The sequence below is a fragment of the Carassius auratus genome, chromosome 23, assembly GCF_003368295.1.
Source record: "Carassius auratus strain Wakin chromosome 23, ASM336829v1, whole genome shotgun sequence".
NCBI classification, from domain to species: Eukaryota; Metazoa; Chordata; class Actinopteri; order Cypriniformes; family Cyprinidae; genus Carassius; species Carassius auratus.
Window position 1 is genome coordinate 6,964,059 of NC_039265.1, and position 23,196 is coordinate 6,987,254.

At 35.3% G+C, this 23,196-nt stretch overlaps 1 protein-coding gene across 1 annotated transcript in view; it reads left to right on the forward strand.

Annotated features, from left to right (window-relative positions):
• Positions 1-23,196, forward strand: part of LOC113041134 (delta-type opioid receptor) — a 41,746-nt gene that overhangs the window by 12,497 nt on the left and 6,053 nt on the right. Inside the window, exon 3 of the mRNA XM_026199490.1 lies at positions 21,212-21,564. Coding sequence (XP_026055275.1) covers positions 21,212-21,564 — 353 coding nt within the window. The remainder of the gene's footprint in view (positions 1-21,211; positions 21,565-23,196) is intronic.

Consider the following 23,196-nt stretch of genomic DNA (forward strand, 5'->3'; position numbering starts at 1 on the left):
AAAAAGCTGGTCAGCAGAAGGAAGCATGAAGTGCATTAAAATTTCTTGGGTGAAGTGACTTTAGTTTTCGAAAAACACAATGGACCTCCACCAGCAGATGACATTGCACCTCAAATCATCACAGACTGTGGAAACTTAACACTGGATTTCAAGCAACTTGGGCTATGAGCTTCTCCACCATTCCTCCAAATGAAATACAAAACTTGCTCTCATCTATAAAGAGGACTTTGGACCACTGGGCAAGTGTCCAGTTCTTCTTCTCCTTAGCCCAGGTCAGACGCCTCTGACATTGTTTGTGGTCAGGGGCGTCGCACCCGTAGGGGATGTGGGGGTTTTAACACCCACACTTTTCCCGGTGAGAGGGTTCGACACCCGCACTTTTTCTGCAGTTTTTCCGCAGTTTTGCACAAACGCCTTACTACAGTCACTCCTCCGTTTCTCTGGCCGCTCTGTCTGCGCTCGCCGCGGCTGCCTCCTCCCCCCTCCCTCTCAAACATGACACCGGCTTTGAGTGTGACCGGCTGATGATTGGCTGTTCTGCCTTAAGTCCCGCCTCTCTTGGGGTGTTATCGGTTAGCTCGTGCTGAGGAGGCGGGAACTTATGGTTAAGGTTATTTACATCTCCCTTTTCCAAGTACCTTGAATATGTGTTTATGCTTTTGAGGTTTTTAAATAAGCTTGATATGTGTTTGGGAAGATGTTCTGTAATCGTTTTGTTGACATGTCGAGTGTTTTTCGGTATTATATTTCGTTTTTTAGACTAATGCTAATTGCTATTATTTGGAGATTGTTCCGCAGCTATTGTTTGCTGCCATCAGACCACCAGAGAAAAAGCTTTGTGTCTGTGTTTTTTTTTTTCTCCCCTTTTCTGAGTTTTTTTAGTTTTTTTTTTTTATGTAGGATTTTTTTTTTCCCAGCCAAACGCTGCAAGCCGGAAATCCGGCACAGTGCCGGAGAACTTTAAGCCTTGCATTTTGTACCCCTCTGTCAATGTATTCATCATTTTTATTGTTTATAAACAAATCACATCCATCCCCCACACTTTTGAAAAGCTTGCTACTCCCCTGTTTGTGGTACAGGAGTGGATAGAGGAATATGACAACTGTAGCCAAATTCTTGACATGTCTGTGTGTGGTGGCTCTTGATGCCTTGAACCCAGCTTCAGTCCATTTCTTGTGGAGATCTCTAAAATTCTTGAATCCAGTTTGCTTGACAATCCTCACGAGACTGCGGTTCTCTCTGTTGGTTTTGCATCTTTTTCTTCCTCACTTTTTCCTTCCACTCAACTTTCTGTTAACATGCTTAGATACAGCCAGCTTATTGGCAATTAATTTTTGTGAATAACACTCCTTATGAAGGGTGTCAATGATTGCCAGAGACCATTTTGAAGGATCAGGAAACCTTTGCAGGTGTTTTGAGTTGATTAGCTGATTGGCACGTCACCATATTCTAATTTGTTGAGATAGTGAATTGGTGGGTTTTTGTTAAATGTGAGCCAAAATCATCACAATTAAAAGAACCAAAGAAAACTACATCAGTCTAAGTGCATATTACGGTGCCCGGGAGGGAACTTGGTTGGTTCACTTAGTTTTGTCATGGCCATGACATAATAACTTGTGGGAACATGTCGTGGCCACAAGATATTAATTTGTGAGAACATCATATTAACTCGTGGGAACATCATATTATATCATATTATGTCCGTAGCAACCCGAGGTTATCAGAGGTTTATTCATAATCTTTTTATTTTGAATTCCAACATGTATTCTTTTAATTATTAAAGAAAATATTTCATTATATAATTATTTTATTAGCCTTGGCTACTGGACTTTAATACGTGTGATAATCAGCATTCAAATTAAGTTTGTCATTAATAAATGTTATATAAAGTGCATTAAATAGACTATTTTTATTTGTTTATATATATATATAAATCATTCACACGGTTTCATGTGTACATGAAAACACAAAACGCTTATTTATCATCACATCACGTCAAAACTTTATTAGCATAATTGTCAGGTGAATGATAAATGAGCCTGTTGTGTTTTCATTACCAAATGAAACTACGTGAATGACTAATTCCTCAATGAAACACTTCATTATTTATAAGTATGGTTTATTAATAAGCCAAAATAAAACTAAACGTATATTAAATTTAAACCGTGTTCCAGTAAAAAATCAAAGCTTGATTTTCATGTCGAGCATTACAGTAGGCTATTATTAATAAAAGTATTCAGAACCTTAAGTAAAGAGATCTAAATGAAGCAAACAATGAGTATAAGTGAATATAAAATGCTATCAATAATAATAGACTAATAATAATTATAATACTATACAAATATTATGGGGAAAAGATAATCAGTTAATGGACTTATAAGACAGTAGGATGCATAAAAATGTTTTCTTGTAGGCCTATTTTATATTATGCACTTTATGTAACATTTATTCTTGATACATTTTATTTGAATGCTGACTGACTATCACACGTAACATTGGCGGCTCCAGGATTATTATTATTATTTTTTTTATTTTTTTTGGGAGGTGCTAAGGGGGGGCTTAACAGTCAGAGGGGGTGCTAAAAAGTAATTAAATTGTGTGAAAGTAATAAAGGTTTATAAGCTTCAACTACATATAAATAAATAGCACGCAAATTCAGCCACCTTGTGTTTTTTTATACAGCCTACAACAGCTTTGAAAAAGGCAAATTTTATTATTATTATTTGTCTGTGGTATTACACTCCTCATATGCCACTGTTATTAGTAATATAACTTCTAATGTCAACTAACAAATATGACACTTACAAATTAATACAATTTATAAACGCACATAGAAAAGAGAGAAAGTTGGGACTTTTTTTTTTCTTGTTTAAAATTTTTATGTACTGTATTTTGTTTTTGTTTTTTTACACTTTATTTATTTATTTTTATTTTTTCTGACAAACAAGTATCAGTTACTATCAATGCCAGCTGGCAGGAAAACATGGTAAATTCTAATTCTAAGAGCCAACAATTCATACAACTGTTTCCACACAGTGGTAGCGGACAGGCATTTGATTTATTTATCATTTATTAGGAAATCCTTGGGGTGGCTGTGCCAGGGCCAAGCAAGTTTCTGAAGGGACTATAGCCCCGTCAAGCCCCACCCTAGCGCCACCACTGGGATGTAATAAAGTCTGGTAGCCAAGGCATATGGTATATAATCATTTAAAAAATAAAATATTTTCTATAATAAATAATATATTCATTTCTTAATTCAAAATAAAATATTAATGAATGCATCTCTGATAATCTGGGGTTGCTATGGTCACGCTGGTTTGTTTACAAATTAAACTCGCTGCCACGAGAAAGACATGTCGTTCCCTCAACATAACATCTCGAGACATAAAGATGTCATTACCTCCACAAAACCGTGGGTTGTTTCCCATGAATTAATATCTTATGGCCACAACATATTAGCATGTTCCCAGGAGTTATTATGCCATGGCTTTGACAAAACTTTGCAATGCATGATGTGCAAAGTGACTGTCAAATCACAACTCCAAATTCCAATTTCATAAAAAAATAAAAAAGTTAAAAATAAAAAACGGAAGGGAATCTGTTATAACATAGCTGTGCAATTACAAGTGCTTTAATTTATAGCCTGTCATCTGCACCTAAATGGCTCTGGCACTGAGCTGATGCACCATTGGAAAACACATTCTGTTTTTATGACCATGACAATGGGCAGTGTGGAATATTTAAATCCGGTGTGCCTGCAGAGCTTCACTGCATCACAAACATGATGTGTCCCAAGCTCATCAGTGGATCCTCTGCAGTGAATGGGTGCCATTAAAATGAAAGTTCAAAAGCTGATAAAAACCTCACAACAATCTACAAGTAATCCATTTGAATCAAGCCCATAAACCTGTAAAGTGAAAAGCAGCATGTTGTTGAGAAAACAAATCCACTGTTAAGAAATTTTAAAGGGGTCCTAATATGCTTTTTCACTTTCACTATGCTAAGTTGCAAAGATCAAAGTCCACTTCAAAAGGAGATATTTCATTTAACAGAAATCACTTTTAATCACAGCAAGACTACAACGAACTAATCGTTTGGACTACAACACATATTTTCCAGGATTTGTGGGTTTAAAATGTGCTCAAATTCATTGGATTTTGACAAATATTTACACTGAATCTCGCAGGCGGCTATGGTAAGTGGCATGACATTTCCTGACCAGGTGCCGGGTGGAGCCAATCACATTTTGTATTTCAGAAGGCAGGCCTTCATTTGATAAAGGAACTATTAAAGCCTTCATGCCAAACTGAGGAGAGAGGCTTTGTAATAATGTAAAATATTTGGAAAAAGTAATGTGTATTTCGAACAACATACTATGTGAGCCTGTACTAGTAGAGCTTTTTTGTAGGGCTATTCCTTTAAGATTGTTATAGTTTTCTCCATTGGTAATTTCTCTATGCCCTACCTGAATGCAAAATTCTGTGCCTTTTTACTCTGTTGCACTAGACTTCAGCATGCGGACAGACACGATTCACTGTGCGTAAACACTTACACACAGGTGTGTGAATCGATCATAGTGCGTTTGGCAAAACATTCAGAAGCAGTCAGATGCAAATGCGCTTGGCAGACACAAAGTTGTGATTCCCAGCTGCTTCTTGCCAAACGAGAGACCTGTAAAATTGTGCAGTCATGCACTTGTTCTGTTTGGATGTATAAATCATTAATTATGTACAGGCAGGGGCTAATTCAATTCACTTCCCTTTCCAGGCTGTTTGTTTTTGAAGTCACTAGATATGTTTTGTCTGTAATAAAGATGCCACAGGTTGACAGCTTGTGTTCAGTCTCTGGGTAATTGTTATGAAATCTAAACTAAGTTAATGTGAATGTATCTGCACGAGCAATTCTTATTTTCCATTACAAAGAAACAAATGAGATCAGAAAGCATTTCATTATACTTTCACATATTGTCAGTTGTCAACACTAAAATTTGTACAGTAAATAATAATTAATTATATTTATAAATGTAATCAGTATATTGTTTTATTTTAATTTTATTATTAATTTAAAAAAAAAAGAAGCCTTAAGAGCATAAAAGACTTTCAAAAACATCAGCTAATCTTACCAACCCTGAACTTACCAACCCTGAATGAATCTGACAAACAGGGAGGTTTGTAACACTTCTCTACTTTTTAGGATTTATGCCCTTAATAATTTTTAAGAAATTATGAGAGACCAAAGTGTTTCCTTTTTGTGTCATCCCCATTTTATCTTTATATATTTTGGTTGAGACTGGCTGAAGTAGAAAGATTAGTTCCTCGCATTCAGTATTTACTTTTCTTTTTCATCTAGTATTTTAGCAAGCTGATTTAATTATACAAAGTTAGGATTCTATGCAATTCATTAAAATAATAATTTTGAACTTTAACATTTGCATGCCTACTGTAAGTTGTTGCTAACAAGCAATTTATTTAAATCAGGTTAATTTTACTTGCACAAAACATCTGAGTAATTTGTGGTTTATGGTTTCCGTTGAATTAAAAAAAAAATATATATATATATTACTACCCAAAATGGTTTTGTGCAGCATTCTCAAACACAGATATTTGAAAGCAGAAGAGTTTGTTTTTCATGCTTGTTTGATTTTTGCCCACACAGTTTTAATTGATTTGTATGCTATCTCTCCATTCTCTTGTCCTTTACCATGCAGAGTAATCCTCTCAGGGCCTGCTGGGTATTATCTGAATGGCTGGCAGAGACTGGCACATAAGAAATTTGTTTTTTGATTAAGCTCAATCAAAGAAGAAGCTTTACACAAGGATTGATGGGCTTCACCCAGCATGACATGAAATGAGTACAACCACACAGCAAACATCTGGAGCAATAAAGCTTTTGATTATTATACTCTGCATTACTAGGATCAGTAACAAAAACACCAATCAGTAACTTTTTTGCCATTAAAGTTTAATAATTAGGCGTAAATATAAGATCTAATTGATTTGCTAAAAAAAAAAAAAAAAAAAAAAAAACGCCTTTGGGAAGTGAGCTCTAGCTGATTACTGCTCACATGTTCGTTCAGCCCAGTGCCAAAGCATCCATTTGGCAGAGGATTAAGCTTGTTTTTTAAGTTGGTGTTTACAATGACTATAATATATTTTTTTCCTTCACACTGCGGCCATCCAAAATTTGAAGGGAATGAATTTAGCATTTCTGTCCTCCCTAGTTCTAATGATTGTCATTAAGCTAATGGTCGATGCAGTTTGTTTTGCTTAGTTTTGGCGAAACATTATCTGAGCTGCATGTCATTTTGTCAATCCCGACTCTCTCCCCAGTTCATTTAGTTTGTATTGAGATGATTAATGTTGCCTGATTTAGGCTCAGAATTACTGCACCATGACCCAAGTAAATTGTTATATATATATATATATATATAAATATATATATATATATATATATATATGCTTAGTAATGGTAAGTTTACTACAGAGAGATTATGGTTTTTAATGTTTTTGAAAGTCTCTTATTCTCAGCAAGGCTGCATTTATGTGATCAAAAATACAGTAAAATTAAGATTTTTGCAGATCTTTTCAAGATTTTTTCAGTTCTTCTCAACCAGACTTCAGTTATGAGCAAACAATGAACAAACCTCAAGTGTGATACGAATAAGACTTTATTAACTACATAAACACTTACGGTAAACTAGTCTGACACATACACACACACACACACGAATGCATACAGTGGGCATTGGGAAGAGAACTAAAAACAGAAGCTATCATACAATTTGATATTTGGCAATTATACTCAAGTACGTCTACATGATAACTACTTCAGCCGAGGATTTGTTTGTCTCGTTGCTGGAGTTCATTTACAGTGCTGCCCACTAATATAGGCACCCTTGGTAAATATGAGCAAAATATGAGCAAAAGTGACTGTGACAATAAATATGAATTATTTATCTTTTTATATTTCAATCAATCCATTTTTTTTTTTTTTTTTTTTTTTTTTTTTTACAAAATTATAAATTTTTATTGAATTAAAACAAATGAAAGTGGGGGGAAACTCACATTACTATATATATATAGAATTTTTTTTTTTTTTTTTTTTTCTCTCCAATACATGTTGGCTAAAATTATTGGCACTCCTAGAGATTCTTACGAGTAAAATCTTTCTAGAGTATATTCCTATTCATATTTACATTTTTTTTCTTTAGCACACCATGGTGATTATGAATATGATATCGTCCAGCCATGACTTCCTGTCCCACAGAATTATAAATATGAGGAACACAAAGGCCAAAGAATATAGTTCTGATGTACTGAACAAGGTTGAGCTTCACATAATAGAATGTGGCTATAAGACAATAGCTAAAGCATTGAAAATCCTCATTTTCACCATCAGGGCAATGATTAAGAAGTTCCAATCAACTAAAGATGTTATAAATCTGCCTGGAAGAGGACGTTTGAGTGTCCAAAGACTCTGCAAGGATCACAGCAGGAGAATTGCAGAGATTAAAAAAAATCTTCAAGATCAAGAAAAAAGCTTCTGGCTCATCCAAAAATTCCAGCATATTCAGTTTTCAGACACGACTGGAACTTAAAATGGGACTGGCTCTATGGTCACATGAAACATAAAAAAAGAGCTTTGGATAAAAAGTACCACATGTCCACAGTTAAATATACTGCTGGTTCTTCAATGCTGTTGGGCCTATATTTCTGCCGGAGGTCCTGGACATCTTGTTTAGACACATGACATCGTGGATTCTATTAAATACCAACAGATGAACAATCTAAACCTGACAAACTAGGTTAGGAATCTTATAATGGGCCATGTTTGGATCCTTCATCAGGACAATGATCCAAAACAAAAATGTCTCACTGAGCACAAAATGAAGCTTCTGCCATTGCTTTCTCAGCTCCCTGACCTGAACCCTTTAGAAAATGAGTGTGGTGAACTGAAGAGAAGAAGCACCAACATGGAGCTGGTAATCTGAAGGATCTGGAAAGATTCTGGATGAAGGAATGGTCTCTGATCTCTTGTCAGGTGTTCTCCAAACACTTCAGGCATTATAGGAGAAAACTCAGAGCTGTAATCTTGGGCAAAAGGACGATGCGATAATTGGGTGCCAATAACTGTGGCTAACATGAACTAGAGAAAACCATTTATTCCATAATGTGAGTTTCCTCCACTTTTCATTGCTTTAATTAAATAAAAGATTCTAATTTTGTAAATTATTTGAAACAAAGATGAAAAGGATAAACAATGCATATTTATTTTCACAGCCATCTTTGCTCATATTTACCAAGGGTGCCAATAATAGTGGGCGGCACTGTAGAATGAGTGGCATTTTAAGCAATGCTGCGTAAAAACAAACAAACAAAAAAATTCTCTTTTGCACAGTATTTGATATTTAAATCAGATATCAGATTATGTACTTTTTTATTTTATTAAATATGCATTGTCTTGGATGTTGGCAATTCAAATAAGTCATCCATCATTTATGAATCAAGCTGTCTTTTGGCTGCTGAGGAGCGACAGTAAAATTTGTTATCACTCCCAAATGGAAGGTTACACACCAGTAAATGCACAGTGTGGCATTTTATATAGAAATACATACAACAGCCAACCATGATTAATTACACATACAGCCACCATATGGCTTATTTACTTTACTTAATATTACATCCACACTGTAAAAAAGAATTTGTTGAGTCAACTAAAAATATTTTGTTACCCCGCTGCCTAATATTTTTTTGTTATCTTGACAAAAAAAAAAACTTGTTGAAACAACTTCAAATTAGAGTGGAGTTAGTCCAGGTAACACATTTCTTTAAGTTGACTTGACTAATATTTTCTAGTCCAGTCAACTAAATCATGCTGTGTCAACAGGGATTTTTTTTTTTTGTTTTACTTCGATCAATAATCATAAACAAATTTTACCCCACTGCCTTAAATGTTTAAATAAAGATGACAAAACACTTTTTTAATGTAATTTATTTAATGATAGAGACAACACTTTCATTCACATTTAAATTGAACAAGCAATTTGCCGTCAACACATCAACTGATAATTGATAAACAAAACAAAAAAATGCAAAATATAAAAACACACTGAACTGACACTTGAAAGTGTGATGTATAATAAATAACATTGGCATGGGATTGAGAAACAAATAGTTGCATTTCAATTCATCAAATCAAAACCACAGGGATTGTTTTTAATTTCATAACTCAATATGAAAATCAGAAGGTTGAACTCTGCATATTAACCCTGCACAAGTTCACATGCACTCCCCCCACCATAATGCAAGTCATGGTCAAAATGAGAAACCAAGATATATGTATATAACATCACAATTAGTTACAAAAAATTAGTGTACCATACTTCTGTATAATAAGATATAAATGGAATTAATGCACATGGAAGCACAAATATCTAAAGTCAGATTCTAAATTTCACAGCACAACATGACCAGACAGAAGTGTTAACATCAGAAGGATCTTGAAAGTTTCCAAACTCGTCCCTCATCATAATGCTACATACTGAAAATGTGTACATACTGTTTAAGAAAATGAGAGGGGAAACAACATTTGTTTACATGAGAACATGCATATTCCAAGTTATGACATGATAAACTTTAATGTACATTCTAAAATGTAGTGAAAGGCACAAAAGAACCTTTCCTTGTTAAAAAACAAAAAACAAAAAAAAACACTACTTTTTAAGAAAGAGTGCTGTGGAGCCGATGGACACATCATGAACACTGAAAAGTGAAAGTGACATGACATACATTTGTGCTCTTCATTTAACCCATCCAAAGTGCACACACACAGCAGTGAACACACACCGTGAACACACACCCAGAGCAGTGGGCATCCATTTATGCTGCAGCACAAGGACACCTTATTTGTGGTGTTGAGGGTGGAGAGAGTGCTGGACATTCACTCCCCCACACCTACAGTTCCTGCCGCAGTAGCGAGCACATGGTGGGAGCAGCTGATCTACATAAGCTTTTGCAGAGCCTCAGTGGTGTATTTAATGCGCTGGAGGTGGTGGATGTTCACTGCATACAGACCCATTAGGAGTCCAAATGCCTTGGGGACATGGGAGATGTCAGTGATGACAGGATGTCCAAATGAGATCAATGTTGGTTATTCCTTGGGAAGCACATCACATTGCTGTTCTTCAGTTACAATCAGAATGCCCTCTTCAATTTCTTTCTCAACATCCTTAATGTCACTGGATGGCTGGGAAAAGAAAAAAATATTACATTACTTAATAGATTTATAAACAAATGAACACACATATGTGCATACACTATTAAAGTTGTGTGTTAAAAGCACAGCTACCAATTAATGCAAAGTGTAATTCACCTTCAAGTGGAAGATATTTTGAAACATTTAACCAAAAATGAAAGTCAACTGTAAATGCTGCTCCTCAACGGTTTCGTTTAGAAACATTCAAAATAACTTCCTGTATTAAACTGTTAAAAGCCTGTACAAATTTCTTTGTTCTGCTGAACACAAAGAGTTTAAAATCCCATGGGAAGATAAGTGTAAAATACACCCCCAAAACCAACTATACTAAAAATGGGGGGAAATTATTTTCTTCACTGGTATTCTACATTATTTCTGAATGACATAAAATGTGACAAACCAATACAACATTCAGGTTTTTTTCTTAATCCAATTCTAAGTGTCTAATCTGTCACACCATTTATACAATGATCAGAAAATATATTGGTGTAAATAGGTATTCCTTTTAAATAATAGTCTGTTGCACTGCATGTTCAGAGTAAAGCATGACTCTTAAAGGCTTGGTTAACCCATGTATGTTTTACTCACCCTCATGGCATCGTGAGTGTGTCGGACTTTCTTCTTTCAGACAAATCCAGTCGGATTATATAAAAAAATATTTATGGCAATAGGTGGGTGTTTTTTTCAACAGTCCAAAAGTAGTCAAATAATGTGCATCAATTCATTATAAAAAGTACCTCACATGGCTCTGAGAGGTGAATAAGGGCCTCCTGTAGCGAATCCATGTGTTTTTGTAAAAAAAAATAAACATATTTAAAATGTTATTCAAAACATATTTAAACACTTTTCTCTCACTTTCGTGAGAGCCATTCCGGGTGGATGAAAATAGGACATAGGGGTCATGCATGCACCGATGATTAGTGACGAACACAGAAGAGCGGAGGAGAGACAACAATACGCCAATCACGAAGTAAAATCACAAAATTAGGCTTGCACGTATGATAGTCAGTGGAAGAGAAAAAAAGTGTTTACAACTTTTTAAATATGGATATTTTTCTTACAAAAAGCGCATCGATTTGCTACAGGAAGCCTTTATTCACCCCCCAGAGCCATGTGAGACACGTTTTATTGATGGATGGGTGCATTTTATTTGACTATTTTTGGACTGCTGAGAAAAAACACACCTGTCTGCTGCCATTAAATAACTTGGAAGAGCCAGGACAATGTTTAATTCAACTCAGATCAGATTTGTCTGAAAGAAGAAAATCATATACACATAGGATGCCTTTGAATGAGTAAAACATGGCCTAATTTAAATTTTTTGGTGAAATAATCCTTTAAGCAAAGTTGCTAATGGCCAATATGCTAGCACTGAACATTTTCAGGATTCAAAACAGTACTCAGCAAAATAATAAAGAATGGCTATGTCCATAAACAGGGTTTCTGGTGGTTTTATGAAGATACATTCAACACTTTAAATACCAATTATAGAAAATTCACGGAATAAAACTGAAGGGAAAATAATGTCAAATTATGTTTTCTAAATTTTGAAGCTGTTTTCCAATGCAAATATCTACATTTTCGTAAAGGGTTCACCCAAAAAAGAAAAAGAAAGGAAGTTGTCATTTACTAAACCTCAAGTTGTTTTGAACCTGAATTAGTTTATTTCTGTTAGTCCCAGTCCCAGTTTCTTCTTCTTCTATTACCTGGACCACATGACTGCAGACTGATGGTGCTCAGATTGGTCATCCACAAGCGTAATCCCAGCAGTTATGTCCTTGATGAATTCCTGCGCAGAGCCTGTGTGCTTTAATAAAAAACAAATGGATGCATTAAACAGGGCCTTACAAACGTAAAGCATATAGACTCCGATTAATGTGCATTTATAAATAAATAAATTTACTTACAACTTCGTCCAAGCTCTACTGTGTAAATGCCATTTCCATTATGTCTGCATATCATTTTGATGGATAACTGCAAAAGGACTCGCTGTGGTCCATTCACAGGATTATTGAATTCTGCTCTGAATCTTCAGTCATCCCAAAATATCATAAACATGAAAAATACAAAAACATGTTAAAACAGTGTAAAATAATAAACATACATATAAATAAATCTTTACAGAGAGTCAAATGTATTGACAAGTTTGTATTAAATGCCAAAGACAAACTATACCATCCAGACGATGCTTTTAAATGACACAACACAGAATTATAACACAATAAAAGGAAATTTAACACATTTGTGTCGATCGTTATTGTATCTCTATTTATACAAGATAGATGCTTTTATTCTAAAATATATAGATTTGAACGTATGCAATTTACTTATGACCGTATATTCACCATAGACTGTATAAAACAGATATTCACGCAGCATTACACTGGGTTCTAGGTTCTAGTGAGGCACTTAAATGACTAACGTTACTTCAGAAAACTGAAAGAAGAGTTTGTAACGCTACCTTCAGAACTTCATCTGAACCGTAGACTGTAAAAAAAATCATCAGAACTAAGCTTATGTCAGCGATATCAAATGTAACGTTAAGATACGCGCTCCAGAAGAACTCTGAGGGAGGTGCTCATCTGTGCTGCTCATTCGTTTCCTTTATAATATGCAGAAAAGACACAGTTCGAGTAGGAATCTCTTTTTCCCCTAATTTTTCATCGATGTATATTCTGACGGATGTCTTACGCTGTCAGGTTTAGAGCAGCTCCTTTTTTTTAAATTCCCGCCGTTCTTAATCCATACAGTGATCTGTTGAGCTCTCGCGCTCTGTTTGAACGGTCTCTAATGCAGCCCTGGGCTCAAATATTACATTCAAATTGTATTTTTATCGTTCTCCACATAAGTTCAGCTCCACTGTCCCGCATGGGAGAATATATGTTTTAATATTTATAAGGAAAATACTGTGGAACTGCCTGTATTTTGAGGCTTCAGAGTGCCGCAAAACGAACATTTACATACAGTAACTTACATACAGAATATACCACTCTTTAACCATACTTACTCTTCTGAGACAACAAATGTAATTTTACACATTAAGCCAATAAATACGAATAGTTTACTTACCAAAGTTGTATTCTAGTCAAATGTCCAAACTTTGAGGAGAAACTGACTAGAATGGCTGACGACCTTCTTCTGTCTTCAACAGCATTCACAAGAATGACGAGATCTCGCGATAAGTGATGTTGTGAATGTGATATTGCTATTGAGTTGAGTCAACAAATTTTTTTAAGTTATAAGGACAAATAACCTAGTTCAGTCAACTTTCAAACTAGTTGAGACACTGAAAACTTAAAATATTTAGTTGAATGAACAAATTCAGTAACTGCAAGTTGTGTCAACATAAAAAAAAAATCATTGAAACAACTAAACTGCTAAATAATTTTTTACAGTGCATTTGGTGTTCAAAAACAGCAGTTCAAACAGATTTATCAGAGACAACATTTGATAAGGTAATACAAAAACCAATCTTTTTTTGCTTGTGGGTTTTACAGTCAGGTCCATAAATATTGGGACATCGACACAATTCTAATCTTTTTGGCTCTATACACCACCACAATGGATTTGAAATGAACAAGATGTGCTTTAACTGCAGACTTTCAGCTTTAATTTGAGGGTATTTACATCTAAATCAGGTGAACGGTGTAGGAATTACAACAGTTTGTATATGTACATCCCACTTTTTAAGGGACCAAAAGTAATGGGACAGATTAACAATCATAAATCAAACTTTCATTTTATAATACTTGGTTGCAAATCCTTTGCAGTCAATTACAGCCTGAAGTCTGGAGATCAATTAGACATCAGCGTACGCTGGGTTTCATCCCTGGTGATGCTTTGCCAGGCCTCTACTGCAACTGTCTTCAGTTCCTGCTTGTTCTTGGGGCATTTTCCCTTCAGTTTTGTCTTCAGCAAGTGAAATGCATGCTCAATCGGATTTAGGTCAGGTGATTGACTTGGCCATTGCATAACATTCCACTTCTTTCCCTTAAAAATCTCTTTGGTTGCTTTCCAAACACCAAACTACCCGGAAGACCATGGAAAACAACTGTGGTGGATGATCGAAGAATTCTTTCCCTGGTGAAGTAACCCTTCACAACAGTTGGCCAGATCAAGAACACTCTCCAAGAGGTAGGTGTATGTGTGTGTCAAAGTCAACAATCAAGAGAAGACTTCACCATGTGAATACAGAGGGTTCACCACAAGATGTAAACCATTGGTGAGCCTCAAAAACAGGAAGGCCAGATTAGAGTTTGCCAAACAACATCTAAATAAGCCTTCACAGTTCTGGAACAACATCCTATGGACAGATGAGACAAAGATCAACTTGTACCAGAGTGATGGAAAGAGAAGAGCATGGAGAAGGAAAGGAACTGCTCATGATCCAAATCATACCACCTCATCAGTGAAGCATGGTGGTGGTAGTGTCATGGCGTGGGCATGTATGGCTGTCAATGGAACTGGTTATCTTGTATTTATTGATGATGTGGCTGCTGACAAAAGCATTAGGATGAATTCTGAAGTGTTTCGGGCAATATTATCTGCTCATATTCAGCCAAATGCTTCAGAAATCATTGGTCAGCGCTTCACAGTGCAGATGGACAACGACCCGAAGCATACTGCGAAAGCAACCAAAGAGATTTTTAAGGGAAAGAAGTGGAATGTTATGCAATGGCCAAGTCAATCACCTGACCTAAATCCGATTGAGCATGCATTTCACTTGCTGAAGACAAAACTGAAGGGAAAATGCCCCAAGAACAAGCAGGAACTGAAGACAGTTGCAGTAGAGGCCTGGCAAAGCATCACCAGGGATGAAACCCAGCGTACGCTGATGTCTAATTGATCTCCAGACTTCAGGCTGTAATTGACTGCAAAGGATTTGCAACCAAGTATTAAAAAATGAAAGTTTGATTTATGATTGTTAATGTGTCCCATTACTTTTGGTCCCTTAAAAAGTGGGATGTACATATACAAACGGTTGTAATTCCTACACCGTTCACCTGATTTAGATGTAAATACCCTCAAATTAAAGCTGAAAGTCTGCAGTTAAAGCACATCTTGTTCGTTTCATTTCAAATCCATTGTGGTGGTGTATAGAGCCAAAAAGATTAGAATTGTGTTGATGTCCCAATATTTATGGACCTGACTGTATATCTGCTACTGTACTCCAACATCAACATAATGCAATACATTCAGCTTGTGGGTTTTATATCGGCTTCTGTACTTCAACATCAACAAAATGCACTATAAATACAGTGTCTCTACAGAAACACTCTTCCCTTGACTGACTCTCTCTCTCCCTCTCTCTCTCTCTCTCTCTCTCTCCCTCACACACACACACACACACACACACATACACTGGCACTGCATTACTCTGCTGCTTTATTAAGATTTGAGATATTACTCTGCAGAAAATGAATTAAATTCCAGCAATCTCGGCCCTTCCCCTGTGACTTCAGTGGCTGCAAGACATTTTTTTTCTTCCAATTAACATAAATATATTATCTAATGTGGCAGGTCATATAATATTTATAGCAGATCAAGTGATTATTCATTCTTTTTTTCCTGCACGGATACATAATCTCTGGAGAGACTGTTTCATGAACCAAACTTCACCAGCAAATTTCTATTTAAAGTAAGCAATCTTTTCAATCAAACTACGCAATTAAAGTTTTGATGATGATCTAATGTTAAAAAAGAGCTATAAGCAGATGAGCATTGGTGTTCAAAAGGACCAGATTTAGTTTAGAGTTCAAAAAGTATCGTATATTTTCCAAGGCTGCATTTATTAGATCAAAAAGTACATTGCAATTTAGAATAACTGTTTTCTATTGTAATATCATTTATTCCTGTGATGCAAAGCTGAATTTTCAGCATCATTACTCCAGTCTTCAGTGTCACATGATCCTTCAGAAATCATTCTAATATGCTGATTTAATGTTCAAGAAACCTTTACTATTATTGTCAATGTTGGAAATAGTTGTTATGCTTGTTATATTTGTGGAAACCATAATACATTGTTTTCTAGATTTTCCAGTAAATAGAAAATTCAAAAGAACAGCAATTATTTGAAATAGAATGCTGTGTAACATTATAAATGTGTCTACTGTCACTTTGGATCGATTTAATGCATCCTTGTTATATAGAAGTACACAAATAATGATCCACAATTGTTGAAAATAATATAACTACTTTAAAAAAATTGTCAAATAATATATAGTTTACTATTTTGGATGTATTATTTGTACATTCTGGGATTGTGTTTTCATGAAGAATACATGTGATGCATTACAGTCCAATACTTAAAGGGATAGTTCACCCCAAAATTAAAATTCTGTCATTAATTACTTGTCATGTCATTCCAAACCCATAAGACCTCCTTTCATCTTCGGGACACACATTAATATATTTTTGATGCATTCTGAGAGATCTCTGACCCTCCCATAGACAGCAATGTAATTAACACGATCAACATCCAGAAACGTAGCAAGGAGATCAATAGAATAATCACAATATTTTACTTTTCTTTGCACACAAAAAGTATTCTTGTAGCTTCGTAAAATTAGGGTTGATCCTCTGATGTCACATGGATTATTTTACCAATCTCCTTTATGTTTCTTGTTGTTGATCGTGTTAATTATCATGCTGTCTATGGGAGGGTTAGAGAGCTCTTGAATGCATAAAAAATATCTTAATTTGTGTTCAGAAGATGAACAGAGGTTGTACAGGTTTAGGATGACATGAGAGTAAGTAATTAATGACTAATTTTTGGGTGAACTATCCCTTTAAATACCAATTAAGTACAAATTAGGATTGGATAGCATTCCAGAGAACTCATTGTTTGGTCTTATGCTTCCTATATCATTCATGTTTTAGCCTCAGTTAATAGTTTAAGTCTGACCCAAGCCCATAAGCGTCTGTAGACATCCAGGGCAAGATTGTGTAAATGAGACATGATTAGAGAGAGAGAGAGGAGCTGCTGTGTATGCATGTATTCCCACTAGTTTTCCCAAAAAGCTCATCGCAGCCTCATCAGATCTGAAAGCTCTTCTCCCTCCCTGATGTCTCAACCTTGATTACTCTCTCCCCATCCCTCCACTTCATTGATCTCTCCCTTCTGCACTCCTCTCTGCTCAGGCTCAGGGTCTAGTTTCAGTACTGTCTGATCCCAGTCGGTTTTTCAAGGAGGTGAAATGCTGTCAGTGCAAGATCAACCACAATTCTCACGAGTCCCTTCCTCTATCCATCCCAGACTAACAGAGACTTAATCTCAGCCTTCAGCCTTCACATTTCAAAGCATACTCTCTCCGTCCAGTGAGATTTTCTTTTACTCATCCAACTTTAGATTTTCTCGCTACAACCATGCCTGCTGTGAAATGTTTAATCTCTCTAGTTTTAGTTTGACTTGCTAACCATGCGGCAAACCAACCTAGATCAGCTCGGCTGGTGACAAACACATGGGACATAACGTGATCCATGACTTTATTTGCCATTCGTTTTGAAAGCAGCAACATTTAAACTATGAATCAGAGACTATCAATAGAATATTCTTAACTCAATTTTCTCTTTATATTAATACATACTGTATATAACATCACAAATAACTCACTACGCCAAAATCCAACTGTCCTTACACCATAATTGTCGCACAATGGATCGTGGAGACAAAGGAGATACATGAATCACAGTCTTTATTAATCCGAACAGGGGGTAACACAGGGCAGGCAGGAACACACACATATAGCATTAATGACACCAGACAAAGGAATCACAGGACAGACTTCACTTTAAATATCAGACTAAATGAGGGTAATAGACGAGACACACATGAACTAAATGACATGATTAACGGAGAGCACATGGGGAGAGAAACACACACAAACAGTCCAAGGGAGTGGTAATAATAACCAGAGAGCATAAAAACGTTTATAACATTTATTTCTATATTCTATCAAATGTCAATGAAAAATATATGTTTAAAACTTAAAAAAAGATAATATTAAATATATGTTTCATATATTTATTTAATATACACTGTAAATGCAAATTTCACATAAAAAAGATTAACCTGCACGTTTTTCAAAATGTCTCTGTGTTCTACAGATGGAGAAAAGTAAATAAGAAAAAAAGCCATTTGGAATGACATATGGTTGAGTAAATGAAAAACTGAAATATTAATATGTATCTTTTAATGAAACATTACTGCTGCAATTTGACAGACTTCAGGAAGAGGTTAATATTTCAGAATATATAAGACTTTTATAAGGTTTCAAAGCTGTCCCTCTTGTCAACACCATCAGATATTTATGAAATCTAGACATGTCAAAGTCAGCCTTTCCATATTTCACCTGCTGAGTTTAATAAAGTCACATAGGCTCTGGTGCGCTAGATTTGCTTAGGTTTAGAATGATTTGTCAAAATCTATGATATTTGACAAGGTAGTACAGACATATACTGAGTAATAAAAACAAACATTTAGAAAAAATAGAAGAAGTGAGAGGCTTCACCAAAGTGTCGGTGAAAACATCTTAAATCAGATAATACTGGCATATGCACTTTTCTTAAACTCATTTAAAAAAACAGATATTATTGGAAATTGAGTTGGTCCAAACAGGTTTAACTTGTCTTATTAAGAACTCAGTTTTTGAAATATGCTAATATGTTTTATTTTCAGTCACTGAGTTATTGAACTGTAAGCACTGTGTTGTCATCTAAATATTCATGACATACACTGAGCCAGTTATAAGAAAATTTCCATTAACTTCAAATTATGAAGTTTATTCACTGCTTATTAAATATTATATGTCAGTGAAAACAGGGTGCTGTTTTCATTTGCCGGCTACTTTGTCACAATAAACCCTGAGGGGCTCATAAGCGGTGTGCTAATATTGCTGCTGTAACACATACATACATATTCATAATTAGGATTATGAAGTCCAATGAAAGTATTATCATCTGTGTCATTTCACAGCAGTGTCTGTCCGTGTGTGTATTATACTGTCATACAGCTGGAACTATGAAAACACTCTCTGAGTGAGAATGCAATTCAAATCTTATGTTCCACTTCCTAAGAGGTTCAACAAAGAATCTAACATACCATATTTGATGGTATAAGTATTGACGGTACTTACTGCTGGATCCACAGGCCTTGTGTTTCAATTCTGTTTCATCTGATTATTATTATTATTATTTTCAGTGGTGACGTTTGTGGTGTTGGATGATTAAAATGGCTCTATACCTGCGTGACTCACGACTGGAGGAGGATGTTTTGCTGTCTTTCTTCTTCACCGTACTCACTCAGGCTGGTTCTCGCTGTTGCATAACAATCCGACAAAGGACAGCAGAGGAGGCAAAAAGCATTGTGTCATCTACTAATGTTACTGTATTAGAGAAGAGAGAGAGTTTCTTTATTATTATTACTATTTATTTATTTGCATCACTGGTAGTTTCATTGTTTAATATTACTTGTTTACTGGCACTGTTGGGATTATACTTTAATTTGCATTGCATGCCATTAAAGCACACTAAAAGAGAAATTGAAAATGAGTTTAACCTGCTGATTCAGAATAAAATGCTGACCTACACCCTAATAAGAAAAAAGCTAGTGAAAATGCATATTTGGACCATTAGGGGAAAACTAATGTATTCAAGTTATTGCTTTACATTTATATTATTTTCTCTTTTTTCAGTCAGTATATTTATGCTAATTCAGTGTCCATTCATCCATTTTTTTTTATTTCTTATTTTTTTATACATGTTTACATTCAGCAAAACTGATTTAGAAAGGACTGGAATTGATGGAGCATGACGATGTGAGAAGTAGAACTTATATTCGCATTCTTTCGAATTATATGAAGGCGAACACTCATGAAATGTTAACAAACAAATCCAGGCTTATTATCCAAACAGATAGCAGAAGCACCAGACACAAATTCTCACCTGCTGATCCAGTCTGAATACCACTTTTCCCTGTCATTACTGTTAAATGCCATTTTTATTACAGAGGAGCAAAACAATAGATTAGACCAAGCTGATATTTTAAGGATCACTTCATATTGCAAAACATTGGCTCTGCAATTTCAGCTCAAAATTATTATTATTTTTTTTTTATTTTTTTTTAGTTTATTCTTAATCATTATAATTGCAATAATCAAGTCAACTGACACCTCGCAAAGACCATCCCCAGCTTCATTACTGTTGCTTTTGTCACTCTCATGCCACACATCATGTTCTAATGCAGTGAGAAATACATCATGGAGCAAAGAGGAAACTGAAAATATGTTAACAAATAAGATATGAAACAAAGTCTCCTCTTTTCCTCTTTACTAGTTATAGCACAAAATAAACGTGAACGAACATAAGAAGGTACAGTATCTTGTTCCAGGTATGGAACGAAGTCCACCAACAGGCTATTCTTCAGTCTAATTTTTTTTTTTTTTTTAACAAAAGTGGATTCGGTGTTATGACTGATCAGATCACCGGTCGGTCGAACTCCCTGCGAAAGAGTTTTCATTTCACTTTACTGTTAGATCTTGAGTGGAGGTGGAGCTGTGGTGAATGATAGTATTGTTGACACAGAACAGCAACTGTTATAAACCTTTCTCAAACATCATAAAACATCTGCCAACCAAATAATTCATGCTTTTCATGCATTGTCATGGCAGTGCTCTGTTCATATTTGTAATTGTTTATGAATCTTGGTGCATTTCGCAGTGGGGATCACAGGTTCTAGCTTTCAAATAAAACAAGAGATTGCAGACAAACCATTAAAAAGCTAAGTGGATATGATGTGAAATGTCATTTTAATGCCATTGTTGCGGATGGCCCAGGGGAGCGACAACTGATTTGTTTCCTCACAAATACAGACTTTGTCTGGATAAATGTTTTTAGCTGTTCATCCTGATTTATATTTCCATTCTCTTTTTTGTTGTCTCCTTCTCTGTCAATTGCACAGATATACCAAGATGAAAACAGCTACCAACATATATATATTTAACCTGGCACTGGCTGATGCGCTGGTTTTGGCTACGCTTCCCTTCCAAGGCACGGATGTATTCCTTGGTTTCTGGCCCTTTGGCAAGGCCCTGTGCAAGGCGGTCATCTCCATCGACTACTATAACATGTTCACCAGTGTGTTCACCTTGACCGTGATGAGCATGGATCGATACGTGGCCGTGTGCCACCCGGTGAAAGCCCTGGACATGCGGACGCCCCACAAGGCCAAGGTGGTCAATATCTGCGTGTGGGTCTTGGCTTCAGCCATAGGGGTCCCGGCTATGGTACTTGGAAATGTGGAAAATGACAATGGTGAGTGTGTCAACAGTTATGACCCTATTTAATTTGTTATTTTCTTTTCTTTCTTGTAATTTTACTTTATATCCTCTGCAACTACTTTGAGTTTCATAACTGCACATTATTCCTGCACAAAAAAAGTAAGTGCTATAATCATTTTCCTTGAATATCCGGTTTCAATTTTGGAAATACACCACTGTCAAAAGGCTCTTATGCTCACCAAGGCTGCATCTATTTGTTCAAAGATACAATAAAAACAGAAAGCTGAACTTTGTTAAATTTAATCCTGAATTCCTTTCTTTCTTTCTTTCTTTCTTTCTTTCTAATATATTCAAGCTTGTTTCCACCATATGCTTAAAAAAGTAGTGTTGCACCTTTTTATCTCATAATTTTTATTAAACATTTATGCAACATCCTTTTGGGAGCTGCAGTTCAACTATCGCAGGATGCAAGAGCATGCCGAATAACAAAAAAACACCTGAGACCTACAGGGGAATCATAATATGACTGTATATGTTTGTAGGGTTTGTTTGTCAATAATGCATGCACTATTAAGAGACTTTAAAAAGCACATCCAAAGCATTTCAGTGTTAATCTTTTTGCTGTTATTGGATCCATTGAGGTTACAGTAATTGCTCTGCACACTGCTCTGAAAGCAGAACCACAGGCGACCCAGAAAGACCTTTCCTCCCTGTGGCTTTGAGCTCTCGATAATAATAACATTTCCTAATTGAATGAGGTTTCTTTTTAGTTGAAAAGAGCATGAAAGTGCCTTGCTACATTAATTGTATTAGCAGGAAATAGTTTTAACACCATGCCGAGCTTGCTTTCTTATTAAATATATAAATGTGAGTGTGTATTCATTATGTGAGTGTTGAATGCGTTTTTAGTGTGCGTCTGTGTGTGAAAAAGTGGAGAAAAAATTTCATAAAAAATAAAATAAAATGTCCAGAAAATAGTGTCAAGGTAAAATTTCTTGAAAAGCTGTTTTTTTTAATTTATTATTATTTATTATATACTTCACTTAATTTGTAGCCTGTTACCCATTGTTCTATTAATGTCCACTCATTTGTATTTATGTATGTCCTGAATCTCTGCTGTGCCCTCTGCGACATCTCTTCAACACCCTCCTCTCTTTCATAATCCATTATTCATGAACCTAATATATCCTGAAGAATAGTGGATAAGCCCATTTAGCTGTATTGTGTTGAAAAACCTTCTCTGATCTCGTGATCCCACTCTGTGAAATACTCACCACTAAGCCAGCACTTTAGAAACAGAACACAGTATTTAAATGCATTTGAGTTAGAGGGTAATATAAAAAAAAATAAAATAAATGCTTTATATAAAGTATACAAAAAAAAAAAAACAATTCTGCCTAGGCATTTTTTTTTATTTTTTATTATTCATTCCGATAACAAATATTCTGAGTATCGGTGATGTTTTATTTTTTATTATTTATTTTTTTATCAACATTTCTATGCCTCATTGTGGTGACCTGATCATCACTGTTTTGTTTGTTAAACACAATCTACTAAATATACACAACTTCATTTTTGTATGGAACAAATATAAGTGTAGGACTAAATCTGGTAAACTGTTACATTGCTCTTTGTATTGTTTGTATATACTATAAATTAAAATACA